The sequence below is a fragment of the Anticarsia gemmatalis genome, chromosome 1, assembly GCF_050436995.1.
Source record: "Anticarsia gemmatalis isolate Benzon Research Colony breed Stoneville strain chromosome 1, ilAntGemm2 primary, whole genome shotgun sequence".
Taxonomy (NCBI): Eukaryota; Metazoa; Arthropoda; class Insecta; order Lepidoptera; family Erebidae; genus Anticarsia; species Anticarsia gemmatalis.
Window position 1 is genome coordinate 2,083,148 of NC_134745.1, and position 20,414 is coordinate 2,103,561.

At 37.4% G+C, this 20,414-nt stretch overlaps 1 protein-coding gene across 8 annotated transcripts in view; it reads right to left on the reverse strand.

Annotated features, from left to right (window-relative positions):
* LOC142987420 (uncharacterized) overlaps window positions 1–20,414 on the reverse strand; it is a 199,714-nt gene that overhangs the window by 24,947 nt on the left and 154,353 nt on the right. For 4 of the 8 annotated variants that reach the window (XM_076136209.1, XM_076136163.1, XM_076136181.1 and 1 more), the window contains 10 exons: window positions 12,833–12,991; window positions 11,515–11,637; window positions 8,164–8,326; window positions 7,533–7,770; window positions 6,080–6,423; window positions 5,530–5,697; window positions 4,941–5,099; window positions 4,286–4,481; window positions 3,714–3,868; window positions 2,961–3,060 (listed from right to left, as the gene is read on the reverse strand). In XM_076136209.1, the coding sequence (XP_075992324.1) occupies window positions 2,961–3,060; window positions 3,714–3,868; window positions 4,286–4,481; window positions 4,941–5,099; window positions 5,530–5,697; window positions 6,080–6,423; window positions 7,533–7,770; window positions 8,164–8,326; window positions 11,515–11,637; window positions 12,833–12,957 (1,771 nt within the window). In that variant the 5' untranslated portion in view covers window positions 12,958–12,991. Of the gene's footprint in view, window positions 1–2,960; window positions 3,061–3,713; window positions 3,869–4,285; window positions 4,482–4,940; window positions 5,100–5,529; window positions 5,698–6,079; window positions 6,424–7,532; window positions 7,771–8,163; window positions 8,327–11,514; window positions 11,638–12,832; window positions 12,994–20,414 lie in introns of all 8 variants that reach the window. The other 4 variants (XM_076136190.1, XM_076136217.1, XM_076136200.1 and 1 more) reach the window with 4 other exon arrangements.

Sequence of the window (20,414 nt, forward strand, 5' to 3'; positions counted from 1 at the left end):
TGTTAATGTTTTCCGACGCTGGTCTCTCAAACGACTGGACAAGAACCTTCTTATGGCTGCTGCTAACGTTGCAGCTTGGATAGCTCCTAGCAATGAAAACTCTCTACCTGATCCAGAAAACGAGGCTATCTGGTTCCGCAACACGATGACTTTTATTTGCGATGCTGCAATGCCTCGAGTTAAAAGACAGAGGCACCGAGCTGTATATTGGTGGTCACAAGAAATTGCGCAACTACGATCGATATGCTTAAGGTATCGACGCCAGTTCCAAAGGGCTCGGAGAAGACGCCAAGGTTCAGAAGAAGAAATAACTAGAGCTTATGAATCCTATCGGGAAGCTTCAAAGTTGCTTCGAGAAGCCATAACAGAGGCGAAAACACGAGCTTGGAACGAGCTCTTAGAAGAGCTTGACAGAGATCCGTGGGGGCGTCCATATAAACTCGTGCTAGGAAAGCTTCGTCCCTGGGTTCCACCCTTAACTGAGACTCTTGATCCTAATTTACTCGGAAGGGTTGTAAGTACTCTATTTCCTGTGGATTCTGTGAGTTATTCTGCCTCTTTAATAGCCTCACATTGGACTGACGAACTAAATGTGACGGAAATAGAGCTAAATCGTGCAATTAGCCGCTTAAGAGCTCGAAATACAGCTCCGGGTCCAGATGGTATCCCAGGTCGTGCTTGGGTGTTTGGCTTAACTGTTCTCGGAGATAAGTTGAGAAGACTTTTTGATAGTTGTTTTCGCTTTGGGATATTTCCATCTATTTGGAAGGAAGCAAAATTAATATTGGTGAAGAAAGAGGGTAGAACACCAGATTCTCCATCCTCATACCGACCCATATGTTTGTTGGATGAGGTATCCAAATTATTTGAAAGGATAATTGCTGATCGACTCAATAATCATTTAACACAGGTTGGACCTGATCTAGCCGATAGTCAATTTGGTTTTCGTCGTGGAAGGTCTACAGTTGATGCCATTCTTCAGGTGCGTTCAATTACAGAACAAATTGTAAATCGAGGTGGAGTGGCTTTAGCTGTAAGCCTTGATATAGTTAATGCTTTTAACTCCTTACCCTGGAACGCAATTAAAGAGGCTCTTGTTTATCATAGGGTACCATCCTACCTGCAGGCAATAATCCACGCATATTTGGATGGAAGGCGCATTCAATATATGGGGCGTGATAGATTGCAGAGCAGAGAAGTTACTTGTGGAGTTCCGCAAGGATCTATTCTCGGACCTCTGCTTTGGAATTTGGCGTACGATGTCGTCCTTCGTGTTAGCCTTCCTATTGGTGTTCATGTCATCTGCTATGCTGATGACACATTAGTCATTGCATGTGGAGACTCTTTCTTGGAGACTATCCAACTAGCAGAACTTGGAGTAACAAAAATAGTTCACCAAATCCATGAGCTGGGTCTGAACATAGCTCCTCATAAAACTGAAGCACTGTGGTTTCACAAACTACCTCGTGGTAGGGAACCACCAATTTTATCACTTCAGGTTAATAACGCAGAGGTCCAGATTGATCGCCACATTAAATACCTTGGCTTGATTTTAGATGGTCGATGGAGATTTGATGAGCACTTCAGTCGCTTGATTCCTCGTGTTGAGAGATTAGTGGGTGCGCTACACCGAATATTGCCTAATCTTGGGGGTCCCTGTGAAGAAGTTCGTCGCCTTTACGCTGGTGTCGTCCGTTCGATGGCCCTCTACGGGGCTCCAGTTTGGTCTGAACGACTTGCAGGTGTCCAAAGGCATAGACGCAAGTTCTATAGTTTGCAACGTAAAGTAGCCATCCGAATAGTTAGAGGATATAGAACTATATCCTTTGACGCAGCTACACTTTTGGCTCGTTTTCCTCCTCTGGATTTATTAGCAGATATGGATGCTAGGGTTTACAACCAAAGGCGCTCCATCCGCGAAAGTAGTGTAAATGAGCCGGCAAGGACGTTTGAGACTATTAAACGCCAAGAACAGGACCGTGCCCTTGCAATCTGGCGAGAAAGGCTTCATGAGCCTCAAAGTGTGCGGCAACGTATTGTTGAGGCTATCCTGCCGTCTTTTGAAACTTGGCTTAAGAGGAAATCCCGTGTTACTTTCCGGCTTGTTCAAGTTTTTACTGGGCATGGCTGTTTTGGGGAATACCTAAACCGGATTGGCCGTGAAGTGACAGCACAATGCCATCATTGCTCTGACGGGCAAGATTCAGCACAGCATACACTTCAATTGTGTTCTGCGTGGGATCTAGAACGGCGGACCTTAGAGGAACACATTGGTTTGAATCTGACCTTACCAGCTGTTGTGTCGACAATGCTCTCAAATGAGTCTGCGTGGAAGGCTATGATTTTATTTTGTGAATCCGTGATGAAGAAGAAAGAAGCAGCGGAAAGAGAGAGGGAAAGAGCAGACCCTACACGTAGAAGGAGACGTCACCGCCAGAGGGGTGGTGTATCATAAAAGGGATTACTGGCGTCAAGAGTGAGGGCTCATGACGGTTTTAAAATGTAAGGAAATATTGGGGTTTTTAATAAATTGCTAACATAGCTGAGGTAAAGGTTAAAGGAAACTAAATTTCCAGAGAGTTGTGCTTCGGCAAAGCACTTAGGGAAACTCTGGATAGCAAATAGCGGTACCAGAGTTTCTCTGGTAAGTGCTGATGGTGAGTCGAGGGAGGTTTTAGTCGGTAAGAATCCGACATAACCGGACTTTCAACCCCAAGAGAGTCGGGTATCTTATGGAAGATTTCCCCCTCGGAAAAAAAAAAAAAAAAAAAAAAAAAAAAAAGGTCTCAAACTCATGTTGCTAACATAAAAGTCTCAAAAATACACTCACGCAATTTAGTATTCAAGTAAGTTTGTGAATTAATTACAACACAGTAGTCTTGAATGTCTATATCAACCCATTATAGATGACTCTCATATCGTATTAGGAATATTTTCATTTTTTTTTGTTGGTAACTCACCTAATGGATCGAGTGAGTGTAGATCGGCGTCGGACAACACGTGCGGCTCCGTGCTCGTGCCGTTCTCAACTATCTCCTTTATCACTACTGAAGAATGCGCCTGCGAAACAAACACATACAAATTAGTTATTTAATTTTGTTGTTTAAAAAAACTGTTTAAATTATAAACAGTAAGCATATAAAGATGTTAAGGAGTATATAAACAAGAACTAAATATAAATTATATTACGAAAATCTCTGCTCCCAGAGCAGATACGAATAAAATCGAGCCAGATATAGAGTAGATATCGACGTTTTTTATGTGTGTGTGTCAATTGCATGATACGAATGTACAGTACAAAACTAAAAAATCATTAATAAATTGTACTAAACAGTAACCAGTAGCGCGATTCTCTTCAGCTATTGACTACCAATAGTTTGACATTTGTTTTTTTGACGTTTTTTTTAAATGTACTGCAAAAATAGTTCCTACGGCTCAGGTTAAAGGCGCTTATCAAGTTTTCATATACATTTTCTCGATAGCTAACCGGTTGTCGATAGTCGATAGTGGAAGGGAATCGTGCTATTGACATTTATCAGAAAATCGTTCTTTCAAAATTCACTAGGGACTCAAACTTCCATAACTGAATAGCTACTCGATAGCTAACTCGACAGTGGAAAGAAAATGGTTCTTTATTTCGGTATCTCATTCAATCATTCAATTCTAGGTAATACTATTATTAAATTCTACAAAGAGTGTGAGTGAATGCTTACGGGTTGTTGCAGTGCGTCTTGTAGTTGCATAGCTCGTGTAATACAGACCTGTATCATTTGATTGTTGTTGTCCGTGTCGGACGCGTGGCCCGACGACAGCCCGTCCTCCACGATCGGCAGGTGCGTCACCACCACGCGGTTTGTGTCCATTTGAACTGGAACATTAAGTGTTTAGTATTAAGTCATTTGGAAAAATGTATACAGATCATATTGATAAAGTTCTTTGAAACTTTTCTAAAATTGAGTATACTCAGTTTTCGATTTCACTTAAGTCATTCTGTTGTTTTACAATAGGTAGGTTTTGTTTACTGTTTACCGTTTTGTTTTTTTGTAAATTTAACATGTAATTCCTGCATAAACTAGCGGGAAAGTGAATAACAAATAACATTCACTTTACAATCCGTCAAATTCTATCTCATAATACCAATCCATTATATTATTATAACATATTCGCGTTCTATGAACGTTCTAAGCACACATCGTGACAACGATACTTGCGTGGTGTTTTCTAGCGTCAATGTCGCTTTTTATATGTTAGTGTTAAGGTGCTCTTGAGATTAAACAAGGCGTACCTTTCATCTCGGAGAGCTCGTTCTCCATGATGATGAGCGAGAGGTCGCTGGCGGTGTCGCTGGTGTCGGTGGACAGCGCGAAGGGCACGTCGGCGCGCGGCGGCGGCGCGGCGGGCGACGCCGACCCGCTCCACGCCGCGCCCACGCGCAGCGCGCGCGGGTCCGCGCTGCTGGCCGCCGGCCCGCCCGCGCGGACCTACAGGTGGGAGAAAGACAATTTAAGAACTAAATTTTTAGAATTTAAAGGTATATTCAACTTTGTTACACATTTCGTTTGTTCCGTTGCTTAATTGAGTCGTTTAATTGTTATACCTATGGGCTCTTACACCAAGTGCAAGGCTGCGGGTTGCCGACGGGTTACGCGGCTTGCCGGTCTTTTGTTAGTAGCATTCGACCGGTAATGCTCGGTATTGACAGCTCTGCGCGTCTTGTGCCGGCGGCATGTGTGTAATAGCCACAACAGTCTATTTTATGCTTTCGAATAGTCATTTTATGTGAAAGTTTAGTATTTCGTTCTTTCTGAATTTAGTGGGTGTAACAAGTAATACACAAGAAGGCACGGTTTTACTTAACAAAATAGAGTTAACCAATTAATAGTATATAATAAAATTGAAAATCAATCACATAAACTACTTATATTAAAATAATTAGTAACCTGTAGTCCCAAGAAGTTGGTATGGTTATGCGGCGCGTGCGGCGAGTCGAGCGTGTCTGCGTGCGGCCACTCGGACTCGCTGCCGCCCTCCACGCCGTTCTCGGACGGACAGTCGGCCGTCTGCCGCCGCAGCTCGTAGTCTAGCTCCTGCAAGATAGACTGTACACGTTATTATGTAGTATGCCTCCACATATAATATCAGCTATTTAAGCGTATTCATAAATTAAAATAGGTACATTAAATTGACGGAATCCAAGGATAATCGATTTTCAGGTCAATTTTTAAACATTAGTTAACATAAAAAAGAATCAAAATTAGCTGTAAGCTTTATCCTAGTGACGAATGAAATTTTAAGACCTTTTCGTGAATTAGTAAAACGAGGAAGTGCCTGGATAATATTGTGTCAATAGAATCTTAACTCAAAATTATTAAAACTCATTTACTAAACGACTAAAGAACATGCACTCGCAGAATACAAAGAACTCTTCATCATATAAGTTTTCATCAACGTATTATATTAACAACCCATTACTAGTATGACCAAACACCCCTACTACTTGTCAACAAAATCTCAACAATAAATATCTACCTGGAAGTTAACGATCTCGTCGTTAGTGGCGATGTGCTGTTGCCCCTGCGTGGTGGGGCATCGGAAGAACTCCTCCAGCACCTTGCGTGTCTCGGAGAACTCGTACAGGTAGTCGAACGCGGCCGAACTCGACGGCGGAGTCACGTCTCTGCTCTCCGTTACTACTCTCTGTGGATTTGTGAGAAATCGTGGTAAGAATTTTTTATAAGATAAGATTAAAAGTGACGTTTTCTGTAAGATCTGTACACAGTCGGCAGCCCTGTGAAGTTTGAAAGTTCATTAAGACCATATTATTATGCACCGGCCACTATGTATTTAAAACTACAATTGCAGTAAACTAACAGCTTGGTGAAGATACAAATGAAAAGGGACGAATCTCTATTTCTTTTGTCAACCCTTTTCTGGATAATTCAGATTTTCAGTTACTTACTTCAGAATTCCGTTCTTTACTAACTAACATTAGTGAAGCAGCTCTTGAGTTACTTATTTGGTTCTTCTATAAAATACAGTTAAGTTTTCTTATATAAGATACCGTAAAAAAGGTACAAACCTGTGGAAATCCCGGCCGAGGCGACCTGGCTGCCTTCTGCGGCCCAACACCGTATCTTCTCGGCGAGCCTTCATACTCAGCAATAGGCAGTTCTCCAATGACCCTGGTCACCCTGCTCTTGTCTTCATCCCCCGACAGCCACACCCCCGAGGGACTAGCGTCACTCAGCCTCACATCATCACGAGACGGAGACGACGAACTCTCATCACTCACTTCACTTTTATTGTTCACATCAATATCACCATTTTTAATATTGTCTAAAGTTCTTTTAACACTCATATCAATCTCATCGTCACTCGCTTCGGGTTCCGTCCTCAAACCTAGGGACACAGAATTCAATATCACTGAAAATAAAAGAAAAGAGAAAAATAGGGTATGAATAATGACGGTTATTGGATAGGAAGGTTTGTAAGCTTTTGTTTTCCAATATTGTTGTTGGTTTTAATTGATAAATTTTTGAATTGATGCCAATTTTGTGTGAGGTCAATGTTCTCTTTCTCTTTTTGACGACTAACGTAGGAAAGAGAAAGGTATTGTCTGACAATACAATTAAGATTTTTGTCAGACTGACTTAGACTGTTTTCAAACGCCGCTTTTGCGTTAAATATTGTCAACATCTGACGTACTAGTCAACCGTCATACATTTCCCAAATTGAATTCTTTCTTGCTCTTGGATGGGACTGACTAATAAATTTCTTATTAATGAATATTTGAACCATCATTTATTTACAAGGAAGGATTTTACGAGTATACACACTTGGATAACAAAAGCCCACACAGACATTAAACAGGTGTAGAGTGGACCAAAGCAAAAGCGAACACAAAAGCAACAGTGAATCGTGAGACAAAACAAAAGAGTAAACATTTAAAACATTGAGTGACAGCTATTTAATTTTGACAAGCGTTCTTGTTACAATTTACATTAGCCGATTGGCTACAAAATATATGTTTATTTTTTAAACCTCCAAACAAATTCAATCGCAATGACATTGTTTTATTTTTGTTAGAATATAAGGAAATGTATGATGAAATGAAGAGAGTTGACTATAGCCAGTACAGCAGCAATATGATATGTTTTGATAAGAGACGAAGCACATTTTTTAAGGTAATAGTCATACGGTTGACCGATAACTAAAATCAATTAAATAATTAACACTGTAGGAATGCATGTCAGTTATGGTTATGAACTATACCAAAATCAGAAAAAGTTTTATCAAAGTAATCAACTGAGATAGAATTTGTTCGAAGTCTGATACTTGCTACACACATTTGCTTCGGCATTAATCGGCGTAGCCGGGCGGCAAAACTTAATAGATAAACCCAATCGGTACAAGCCAAAACAAATGAGTTTAGTCGCTTTTGTCGTTCGGTAATTTTGCCGAACCGAACGTGGCGAACCGAATATGTATACAATACAAGCCACAAAGTATATAAGTCACAAAAAAATAATCACCTTTCCAATCATCACTGTCATCAAACACGACTACTTCGCCGTCAGCCACGACCGCAATAGGACTGCTTTTCGTGCTGACGTCAGTGGTCTTATGAGGGTCGAGTATTGGAGAGCTGTTCTTCGGTATGCCCATGGTGTTGGGTTCAATGACCGGCTCTCTGTCGCCGTTCGTGTACGTCGGCGATGTGTGCCGGGATATCATTTTTTTAGGCTCATTGTTTATTCTGTGTAGAGATATCTGAAATAAGAAATTCGGGTGTTAATATTACTAGTACTTTTAAATATGATGTATGCAGAGTCCGTATTTATTAGGGATTCTATTTTAGTAATTTCTTTTCATCGTAGGAAGTACATATTAAGCTTTTCGTTCACCCTGTTACATACATTTTGACATGGCAGACACAGAAAAGCCAGTTGCGAAAAATTAAACAGATAAGAGCATTTATATGCAAAAAATACTGTATCTTTTTTAATGCTAAACTGATGATGTTAACGTTTTTGACACATTATTGCTAAGAACACCTAAAAACCCAATTACACGTTCGTCCAACCATGGAATCGGACCCCAAGACGTCACCAATTGTCTAGATTATTATTTGCTTGAAATTATGTATGTTGTTTGTATATTTACCTCATTAACAAGATTATCAGCGGCGTAGTCGACCGTGTCTTTAGTGAGTGAGCGCACTTTGTTCCTGAGGTTGTGTTTGTGCGTGTTGTTGTGTCTCAGCTTGCGCACCGCCTTCGTCCGGCTCTGCGAGTACAGCTCCCTACCTCCTGCTATTTCTATGATCCTGGTAACAAAAAATATATTTCGCTTAGTTAGGAAATAATTAAAACATACATACTTAAAGTTATAATAATTTTGAGTTGTGAATTACATAGTTAAATTATCTAAAGGACTGATCATGTTAGAAAATACACAATCATAATTATTATTATCGAATAGTATTGAAAAGTCAATCCATCAATAATTGTTTACTCTAAAAACAATCTGAATACGATTCACCATTTATATACTTACTCAATATATTTAAATTAATATACATTTAACATAAATGAAAATAAATTGTTTCGCAAGCCGGATCCATAAAGTTCAGACATAAGTTTTTCTAGCAATCCTTACACCTTAAACATAAAAAAATATGAAAGTAACAAGCAAATACCTAATACGTGGGCCACTACTTATGTTTTGAGCCTAACTATGAAAAACGGTAAATATGTGAGTGAAAACTATTTTATCGTGTTCTCGGGTATTCTTATTCATGAACTAGATAATTTTTTTTTCGATCGAAATACTTTTTTTATATTTTTTTCCCTTTCCCGAAGACCCCTCAAAAACAGGGTGTTTGAAAGCATAACCTGTTTCTTGTGCCGATGAAAAAATTATGTTAATGCTATTTATTCTTGACGTTTTGGAATAAAATAAAGTCATTTGATGTCAAACTGTAGTGTATGGCGAGAAACTTAATTATACGATTATTTTCGTGCACATAATAGCCGGTTGTTTAACGAGATGCGTTAGGGCTGGCATTGTCTTTACGTAACTCGACCTGTAGGATTTTGTGGTTTTTCCATATTTTAAACCAGTCTTTTTGTAAACTTTTAGTTGTAAATCAATAAAAATTTACCATTCTGCATTTTTTAAAAGGCACTTTGTGCCGTGACATAGTTTTTATAAAAAATCAAGGGACCATTTGTGCCGAAGGACTTCAAGCGCGTATATTTTTTCTGGATTTGGTTCATCTTAAAGCTTCCATAAAGTCGACTGGTGTTTATTTTTGGGCTCATGCGCATTATATCCAAGATCCCTGTTTTATCACAACTTGATACACGTATTTTGAAGCCAAACGATGGACTTTTCAAGCATTTGTTTGCACTAATCGGCGCGAGGACCTTATCGAATTGTTGTAAAAAAAAATTGGTTCATTTAGAAAAAATATTCTAATCGGAAATGTTGTTACCTAATATTTTATATCTAAGAGTGGAAATAATGTTTAGGATTGTGTTATTCTTTGCTTGTATCAGGAAACTAAAATTCATAATTAATTTTCGCCCAGCATCATTTTTTCCGGAGACCACTGGTGACCTTGGACGACCTTCAGGAATTTCATTGGTGAGGGAAAAATAATCGTGATAGAACTCTATTTATTGGCGTTTTAAATTTTCAAAGAATCAGAGTTTATCACCAAAATAATAAATAAGTCGATATAGACACGACTGTTTCTATAAGTCACGTCGAAAGTCGTAAAAAATATTTGCACGAAAATGTTAACATCCTAATGCCATTTTCCCGCACACTTACAATTTTCGATCGACGATATTGAAAATATTTTCAGCGCAGATTTCAAAACTTTCTTAGAAATGTAGTAGTCAAAAAGGTCAAACTTTACGATGAAAACACCAAATGGGGTCTAAAACAATCAGATTCGTCAAGGCTCAAAATATAAGTAGTGACCTAAGTATAAACCACCTTTTGCAAAACCACTGCCCAGTAACCATATAGTTGGACCTTCCAAATAAACATGCAGAGCACCTCTTCCCAATATTTACAGAGCTGGCCACGTAAACGTATTTATATTTATTTTTTGTAAATAATTTATGCCTCTTTACGTGTATTTTCGCTGTACGGACATAAAAGTTATTTTTTTCCTTCATTATTTATGCGAACCTCGTCTCCCTACTGAAAGTTTTAGTATATTTTCCTTCTACAATATGTTGATTACACCTACGACTAGGTGTATAGCAAAATACGTGTTAGAAGGTAGTACTGAAATATTACCGTGAACTGTGTAGCTCTTTCTTTCGTACTGAGGGCGATTCTCTACTATCGACAACCGGCTAGTTATAGAAAAAAATGTATGAAGATCTTATCAGCGCCTCTAACGGGCGCCGCATAAACACTTTTTTGGTAAATTCTACGAGTAAATGCCATACTCACGATACACGATGATACGGATAGAAAATTGCGCTTCAGTTACCTATGTCTACTCTTATTGGACAAGGCGATATATTTTGTTGTTTTTTCAATAAGAAATGTATTTCCAATTAAAGTATAGGCCATAGGACTCCAAACTCGTCTAGTCCTGTGTCTGGCTCACGTAAATATACCTCTAAGAAAATCATCTCTATATCCACATAGTAACTCGTTGGTCGTTTAAGGAACATCTAAACGCTTTAAAATACCTTTTAAGATCAGATCTGCATCCTTTTAACACCCCATTTACAAGACCATTTTCATCTCAACAGCTATACACTATAAAAAAACGTCTTTTAAAAATATAACGCATTGAAAATTCGCCTATAGATAATTCTACGACGCTTGTCAGTCCCCTTCCCCTTGTATTGAAGGATCAACGGAATCAGATTAAAGCCGTGCGAGATGAGATAGGCTCTCCCTTAGCGCCGGCTTCAGAAGATAACTAAGACAACGGTATCTTCGCTTTCAAGTTTGATTTCCTCCTTATCTTGGCTTTAAAGGCTAAATCTGCTACTAAAGATCTTACCATGGAAATTCTGTCATTATGTTCAAAGAGTTTTTTAAGACTGTTCCCACGTAAAGAATGAATCGTTTGTTGGCAGGAAATTTACAGAATAAATAAAAAACCGATGCGAAATAGATACACCCAAACATGAAACATCTATAGATATCTGAAATCTGGATCAAACACATACATATTTGGTCCGTATTCGAATCGAGCCTTCGTCTTCCACAAGTTGGTATATAGCAGCAAGCCTATTTAGAATATATTTTTTGCCTTCTATGTTGCAGAAGGCAAAAAAATATATACACACAAGAGACATAAGCATGGGGTAACGGAATGAAAGAAAGCCTTCATTGTAACGTCTTCTGCCTAAAATGCAGCACTTGTTACTATATTCAGATACACAAAATTAAATGGCACGTACCTACTTATACTTTAACATAATGTTCAATATAAATTATAAAATGCTAAACTTAAGCGTGAATATTTAGTCTCACCTTGAATCTCTAAGTTTATAAGTGCCTCCTTTAGAGTTGAGTATGACGAGACTCTCGCTGCCCCTCTCCTCGTCGGAGGAGGCGTTGTTCACGTTGTCGCGACCCTCCAGGCCGGAGCTCAACCTGCAACGTTATACGCTGATCTATAGATAGATATTGTTCTATCCGTGGCGCGTGACGCAATCGTCGTTAGCACATGATATGGAAACTGGAATGGGTCTTTGGAAGTTTGAAACTGTATTGTGATGGGTTGAAATGTCGAAGATATTGTGAAATGAGAACGACCACAGTAGTAGATAGTTCACACACTGTTACCGTTATGCTTAGGGATAGAGGACAGAGGTTTATATTCCTTAACGAAATAAAGTGTTTGTTTTAATAGGAAGTGATTTTATGTGTTGGTTTATGGAAAAATCCTAGCGGCCCAAGTTTTATTTTTACTACCAACATTGGCCTGTGTTGCATGTTTACTAGTACAATAGAGGTATTTTATGAATAAACAAACTAAATAATCCAGTTTGCATTTTTTTTCATGTTCTCTAGCGACATAAGATACAATGGAAGTAATGATGTCACAGCACCACACAACGAACAATTCGTGAGATTTTACAGGCAATAACGAGCCTAGGACTTTCTAAGGAATTGATTTCAAGACACAAATACAACTAAATACAAAAGATTGTCAAGACAGCAATCACCGATCTACCTCCCATTTAGTTCAGCTCCACAATAGCCAGTAGTTCGACAAACTTACTAACAGTATGAATGAACATTGTTGCGATGTTAAGGATCGTCTCCTTCAGTGAGAACTCAAAATGAAACGTAGTAAAAACTTGGACATGAGTTTAATTACGTTGTTGAAAGTTTGTAAGACCTTTGTCAAGAAAGGACTTAGTTTATAGGTCTAGTTGGATTTGTATTGTGTGAGATGAGGATAATCTGAGAGACTGTAGTTGTTTAATAAAATATATTCGTATCATTTTCATTATTTGGGACTGGTGAAGTCTTGAATGAGGGAGTGAAACTATGGAGTTGCGGAAGACTTTTTTTTAAATTTATATCTAAACTTCATGTTTCCGAAAGTTATAAGAGTGCGATAAAATAAGAACGACCAAAATAATACGGTAATAAGTCCATTAACCTAAGATAATCTTGGCATCTTCAATACCAAATCTTGTCAGCTATGTAATATTTTAACAAAACTATATTTTTTACGATCCGCGAATCAAACCTGTGATCAGCAGCGCATACCTCAAACAATCGGACTGGAAATAATGACGTTGAACATGTGTTGATATCAAGGCATGACGTCAGTTACCTGTCGTGTTGGTGCTGCATGTTTTTAGGGCGGCACTTGGGGAAGAGTCGCGTGATCCGCTCGCCGACGTCGGAGCCGGGCGTGGAGTCGCCGGCGACGTCCGCCCGAAGCGCCGCAGCGCTCATGTCGCCGGCCGCGCCAGCCTCACACCGCCACCGCCTCTACCGGCAACAGGGCCACTACGTTAACTAATAGCCAACCATCAAATACTTAATATATTATATCGTACAACGCACATAAAGTGATATTAAATCCCCATTTCGAAAATACAAAATTTCGAAGAATATGTGTTTAGTTTGTTAACACCCTTCAAATGGAGTCATAAGAATAGAAACTAAGGAACAAATTTGTAATTCAAAATCATTATCACACATTCATATGATAATCCTACACAATCATGACTGCTTCATCATCAACGAATCCATAAAATATGATCATAGTCATACATCGTTAATATTACAAATAAGGTTGCATTGACGCGTATGTTTGGGAGAAAGTAACCTCAAGAAAAGGAAACTCATTCTGTATAACAGCATTCAGATTCAAACTTCCAAACGTCCAGAAAATAGCAATGATCTAAAAGGACCAAAGTGACATCAAAATCTAGGCCAATATTGCTTCAAGACATTGATTACCAAATACACAAACATTTGTGAGAAGAATCTGGAACATATTTCTGTCCCTTTCGTATGATAGTTATCTCTTATTTTCAATTTCACATGTATCAATGTGGTTTGGATTTATAGCCCCGCCAGACATTCAAGACATGATAAGAAGTGACAAGTACGAAATTTTCCTTATATAAATATAACCATACGGTTTGGTAACTTTTGCCCGAGTTTTCGTCTGGCTGGCTTTTCAATCACACAGAACATTCGTACAATAGTCAACTTCCACAAATTTGACTTTATTTACAACAATCTATGTACATATAATACTATCAAAACCTGCATTTATGTGTCAAATTAAAGGAAAAATGTGGAGATATCTCAGTCATACTATCAAATTAATTGACTTAATTTTTGCCCACTAAAACTAAGTTCCTTCACCATTCGCTAAAGGCATTGTGAGTTACAAAGTAAAGTTTTAGATACCGCTCATCTAACAAAAAGTGTAATTTTTATCGTGATTTTATAAGTAAGTCAATCAGTACCCGTGTCTTATAAAATCATATTTCTCATCGGAAAATGTAAATAAATAAACATAATAATACATGTGTTCCTCAGGCCCTCCGGGTATTATCCCTATACCTCGTCTCTTGTAAGACTTCCATTATTTTTATTAAGTGCCGCTGTAAATATTTTCCTTATAAATCATACTTCAATGAGATCTTATAGGCTTTTAAGTCCTACGTGGCTTTAAATCCTGTTTGCTTTGAAGTTTATTTCAAAAATAAATTTGTTGTTTAATGTGAAAAACCATTCAGTGAACTTATTTAGATTAGTGTTATGAAAAAGCTGTTTAAGAGTATAGATTAACGAATTGATTCTATCGAAATCGAAGGAGCAAAAGCTTCGCTCATATTTTGAAAATGTTACGTTTACAAAAGCGAAAAGTTTTACCCGAATAAAAAGCTACATAAACCATGCCTGAATAACATTCAGTATTCACTATTAAAAGACGTTTTCGAATTAAATAGTGAGCTCAAAATATTTACGAATATAATTGCTATATTAGCACATAACAAAATTGCCACGGGGCTTCAGTATACAGTACCCAGCTAAAACAGTTCGCAAATTGTAAGTTAATAAAACTTTCACTCGTAACACAGTCCAGTCCACCGTCCATTAGGGGACGGATTCCCAGAAACTAATTCTGTTAAACAACAAGGGGACGGTCACATAACATCTGATGTACCGCAAAACTGTGGAAAATACGTAATACTTTTTAGGTAGGTACGCTATGTATTCTTTACATTTGGGTAGTGTTTTTTACTTCTAATTATATATCTTAGTATTATTGTAGGTATATAAAATACTGCTGTTTGTTTTTTATAAAAATAAAATATTTTGTATCACAGTGATAAAATCACTGGATTTAGGAAAAACACAGAATTATAATTTATATAAATCGAGCATACCAAGACTCCATTAAATAGTTAAACTATAGATACTGTTTAAAGATTCTTGGCATTCAAATACAAGCCCGAAAATCACATGCGCATTAAACTCGAAGCAAAACAACAAAGTAGCCCTCAAGACTGCATCCCCACAGCGAACTTAAAAGCATTGTAACAATAACAACACCCCGCTCTGAAAAATGTTGACACGTGAAACGGGTTCCCAATTTAGCTCCGTACTCCCAGTTAATATTTAAGGCTGCCATTACAACTGTTACTTATTCAACGGACATTCCTAACCCTCGAATTGAAAGTTTTAATCCGAGGACAAATAGAATTAGTTGGGAAATGTTCGTAGTTACAAACTTGGTGTGTGCAAGTCATATTTTAGATACTTATTACTAACGTTATTTTGACAGCTCTTTCAGATTTAAACATAATGCTACATGGACTATTATATGTAAAGAACTACTTAAAATTAAATGAGATTTGTAGTAAACAATATTGTAAATTGGTCAGACAGTTATAGACCATACAGAGGCTACTTATCTGATTCTCTATTTACTACTATCTAGTATCGGCAACCGGCTAGCTATCGATACATTTTGTATGAAAATGTGATCAGCGCCTCTAGCGGACGTCGTAGAAACTATTTTTGCAGTACATTTTAAATGTCCAATGTTCCAATTGTAAAGAATTGCGCTACAGTTCTCAAAAATCTCTTTTCTCATTGTCGCCGAAACTATACTATACAGAGCCGCAGCAGTTTGAAAAAATATGAAAAATTTATTTCAAAGGAAATTCAAATACTTTGTTGGCTGCCAAAATGTTAGTATGTTGTCCTTGTCTACAAAAATTCTAAATTCTTACTCTCAAAGGTTAAGACCATCCAGCAAATGTAATTTCTTAAGCAAAAATATACAGAATCACTGTTCCTGGTATTCTGCCAAACGTTTGTAACAAGCAATGTCATTTGACCGTTAGCAGTCTCTATGTAAATCAAATGCGGATCGAGTCTTATTTCTTTGAACGAGCCGTCTCTCGAGGTTCAATGTTGAAGTTTATTGGTTGTAAATTTTAGACTAGGCATTACTGAAGCAGGCATACTACACGGAAATATTTAAGGCACTATAAAACATTGGAGCACATACAGGTACAGAATCACAAGTCGTTTCTGACATTGCTTTTTCAGAAGCAATGAAGTTAGTAGGTTGCTTGAAGTAATGGAAAAACGTATTATTTCAGTATTACGTGTTACTATGCTTTAGCGTCAAATAAACGTAAATGACAGTATGATTTTGTAGAAAAGAGGGGAAGTCTGCCCAGCAGTGGGACACACTACTGGCTATTTAAAAATATATTTTTGTTTAAATTAACCATGAATTTGCGACAACAGCCAGTGCAATCTGCTCTGAAACGTCCAGTAAAAAGGAAGATCGCGTTAATTCCCGTTATTTAAAAATAATATCCAAAATTATAATCATATACAGAGGATATAATCAGTAATAATCATTTTATTATAATAGTTACAGATTTACGTCAAAAGATTGAAAAAGGCAAATCAAACATACCAGTCAAAGTCTTCCCGAATGTTAATCACGTCTAGTACATTTAGGTTTTATCATCGAGTCGGGGCGGTGAGGGGGCGGCCAATGACGTGTTTCGCATGGCACCGACTGTAACCGTTGCCAAACTACCAGATCGATACAGCATTAGCGGGTAGGCTATGAAAACCGCGGATTTGTAAGCGATTTAATAACAAATATTGTATTGTATTTTTACAATCAAATTTTTAATTCCGTTTTAAATTATAGTAACACGTAACACAAAAAAAATGTTGTTATGTAGGGATTTTGTCTTAATAACTTCGTAAAAAATTAAATAACTATATTGAAATCTTTCACGTCAGGTTTAGACACTGCGGCAAGCTAAGTTTATACATAAGAAATGCTTTGACTTCACGTAAATATAATAAACCTCTAATAAAGAACATCTTACGCACGAGCATTGTTCGATTATACTATTTCATAACTTGTATAACACAAACATAAAATTACGCCTTCTTGTAAACAGCAACACAGAATTTTCCATCTACCCTCAACTTTCCCGTCATCCACATTCATACAACTCATCCGTTTAGTTACGACACTAGTTTATGAAATACATTTCTTCATATGAACCATGTTCGCAGTTTTTATGGCCACGGCAAAGGCCGGGTTGAGACTGCGTTCCTAAGGGTGTATACTGAATGTTTTTATTGCCTTGGACGATACATGAGCTGTCGTGGCAAGAACCTTTTTTGTTGTTCCAGCGTAATGTAGGGAAATCGGCTTACATGCCCGCCGCAGCTGTTTTCTAACAAAACTTTATGTAGTTTTGCAGTGGAGAGGACTTGCATTTGTTTATTGAATAACATATTAGTAGAGAAGTATGTATAATAAGTTGGTATGTAGAAGTTGGTTGACATGATTGGCCTGTAAGCTATAGCGGAAAAATTGTTGAACAGTTTTCATGTTGCCCCCTTTCACCACTTTTCATTAAGAGTGCTTTGCTTGCTAGTTAGCTATCAGGTACAATTATGACAGCTGATAACTTATATTTTCTATCTCATTATCTACCGGATAGATTATGTAGACACTTATCGTATTTGTAGGCTTCCCTAACCAAAAGGGTAAAAACGGAGCCCTATTACTGGGTTTTTAAACTAAGGTTAATTTAAAAGTTTATTTGAAAGTACCACATATATTTGTAAATTTTACTGAATCCGCTAACATTATAACAACTAAACACATTTCCCAATAGACTTATTAGCGACCACTAACCATTAACCACGTAGTTATTTATCAAACTATTCGTCCATCATATTAGTTATTTGAATATTCAATTAAAATGCCCGCACACTGACGTATATACTGCGCGAAAGCTACAAATTAGCCCAATTAACTAGTAACTAAAATCCACTAATTACAGCTGAAAACCTGAATAGTTCAAATGTTTCGTTCAACCGTTTAAACGATTAATTACTGTTATTAGTCAATCGCTTTTGTTACAATAATGACATAATATATTTAGGTATTTTCTACATACTAGCTGGACCCGCGACTTTGTTCGACTGAGAGTCAAACAATCAAGTAGACATAGACTTACAGTTTTCAGCTACCTCTATGCCACATTTCATCAAAATATGTTTGGCTATTGAAGCACAAAAGCGTAAAGCTTGTTTTAAATTTTGAATTATTAGAGCTTCTCCGATCAAAGATAACTTTAGTTGCGTAGCAGCTAAATACTTTTAGAGGTTTGCGCTATATATCAAACTCTATGCCAGTTACAATTTTATTAATAAAAATATCATGCAACTAATCTCTATAATGCCAATGAATGCACCATTATTATAAATTTCTTATTACAGTTCTGTCAAGCCACCAGCACTCCTTTTATATTGGATTTTCAATAAACACTTACCTAAATAAAACTTCACAATTCGAAAAGCAATTGAATCTCAAACATATTTACAAGAAATCAGATTTCAAAGGAAAATGCAATAGAAACAGTGTGTTCCGTGGCTGACGGTGCGAGAAATAAAATTCTGTTTAAAATCGCAGTTCGTATTGTATAGGAAAGCTGAACGTAAAGTAATGAAAAACTAGATGTTTTTACGTTGTAGATATTGGAAAATACACAAGCAATCAGATATTACTTAAGCTAGTGTTTTTGACATAAAAAAAAACTGGAATATGGATATGTGTGACGTGATATTAAGTTTTTATGTCATACATAAACCTTTTTACTCGATAAAGTAAAAATAAATCGAATAAACATATTGTTTATATATTGCCCAAAAGGGTAACGTGATTAGGACATGAACCCCTGCACAGGTCGAACATCTGTTATATTACTTTTAGTTAATTATATATAGTATATAAGCTTCATCATATACCTTACACAACATAGTTATTATATAAATTTACCCCAAGGAACCCGAAGGACCAATGCATCAGTCACGTAAATCCTTCAAACAAAATTACAAACAGAATTATACTTATTTGGTTACATTCATATTTCCGAGATGCAGAGCCAAAGAGCGAAGATAAATTGATCCCCCGCCGCCGAAGTCTTCGTGTAACATGTTATTTTCAAGATTACAGTTCTCTTGAAGCCCACGCTTCGTACATAAATTATATATTTTATTCCTTACATATGTAGGTCAATATGACAAATGTTAGTACTATCTCGACTGTATTTACTGTCTGCTCGGAAGTTTTCTTATTAATTTTATTGATGACAATCGCGACCTAAATAGCAGTGGAAATACGAACATAATTTCATTTCTCAAATGTATACAATTTAAAATGTCCCACACAGGTGTTTCGGTGGTTGTACTGTAATGAACTTAAGTTTGATCTAACCAAAGAAATCATTCATCAACATTTTGGCGTCGATTAGCGCCCTTGTGTATAGTGACAGTCAGAAATGACTCTTACAAAAGACGAACCCCTTCAATTCAAGAAAACCTTTCAATCGAAATTAAAACTTAAATTGGTGTAGCGAAGATATAATTTGGCTTAATATCTGCTAATTGGTGAGTGGCCCGAGTGACATGCCTTTTGGTGGGACGTCACTACAGTTTGCCAATTAGCAAGTCTCTAGGCCCGGACTTATATTTAATGAATTTCGCAAATAATGGGACACTCGAGTCCAGGCGGTAATTAAAACCCCATTTATAGAATAGGTATGAGGGTGCGTTCATTCATCTGTCACGGGGAAACAAAAATTGAATATAATGGAGGTCGGGAGTCCTCGGGAGTACTCGGGAGTGAAGCCAAGTTGTGCAGGAAATCGGCCGTATCCGACATCCGACACCGTGCTATGTCAAATATTCTTGCGTACCGCTTTCTTGGGGAAATTAATTTACACGCTTTTTAATGGCGGCGAATATTTAATATCCGCATTGTGTTGTATTTTTCGAGGTATTTCTCATATATTGTTGAGACAAATTGGGGTCATGGGGAAAATGGAAGAAATTAAATGAAATGCTCTGCTATTTGATCTTTTACGGTGCTTATAGCCTGTTGCGTTAGGATCAATGACGGAACCAGCGTGGCACTAAGTAGTATTATTCGAACAAAGTCAAAAGCACACTCATATTTTGGAGACGAAAGTGAAAGGAAGAAAGAAACTGATGGACATATTACCTACAAATAGAAAAAAAACCGACGCAGTATTTTAAGTTGCCAGTATCTATATCAAACAAAGCTCCCCTCATATTTAGGGAGGTAAATTTTCCACTGTCCGTATCGGTACCGTCTGGTGAAATATCTTAGGATGGGTCAACACGTGTCAGTGTGGACATAACTCAACGACCGCCAGCGACACGTGCTCTCTTTGTGCACAAAATGTCTCACCATCCCTTCTTGCGTTTAATAATATTGTGTTAAAATAAAGTACGGGAAGTTTTTCTTTAAGATGTTTTTTTTTTAACTCGTTTTGAATATCTTTAGTGTTGGGGTTTTTTTGGGTACCACG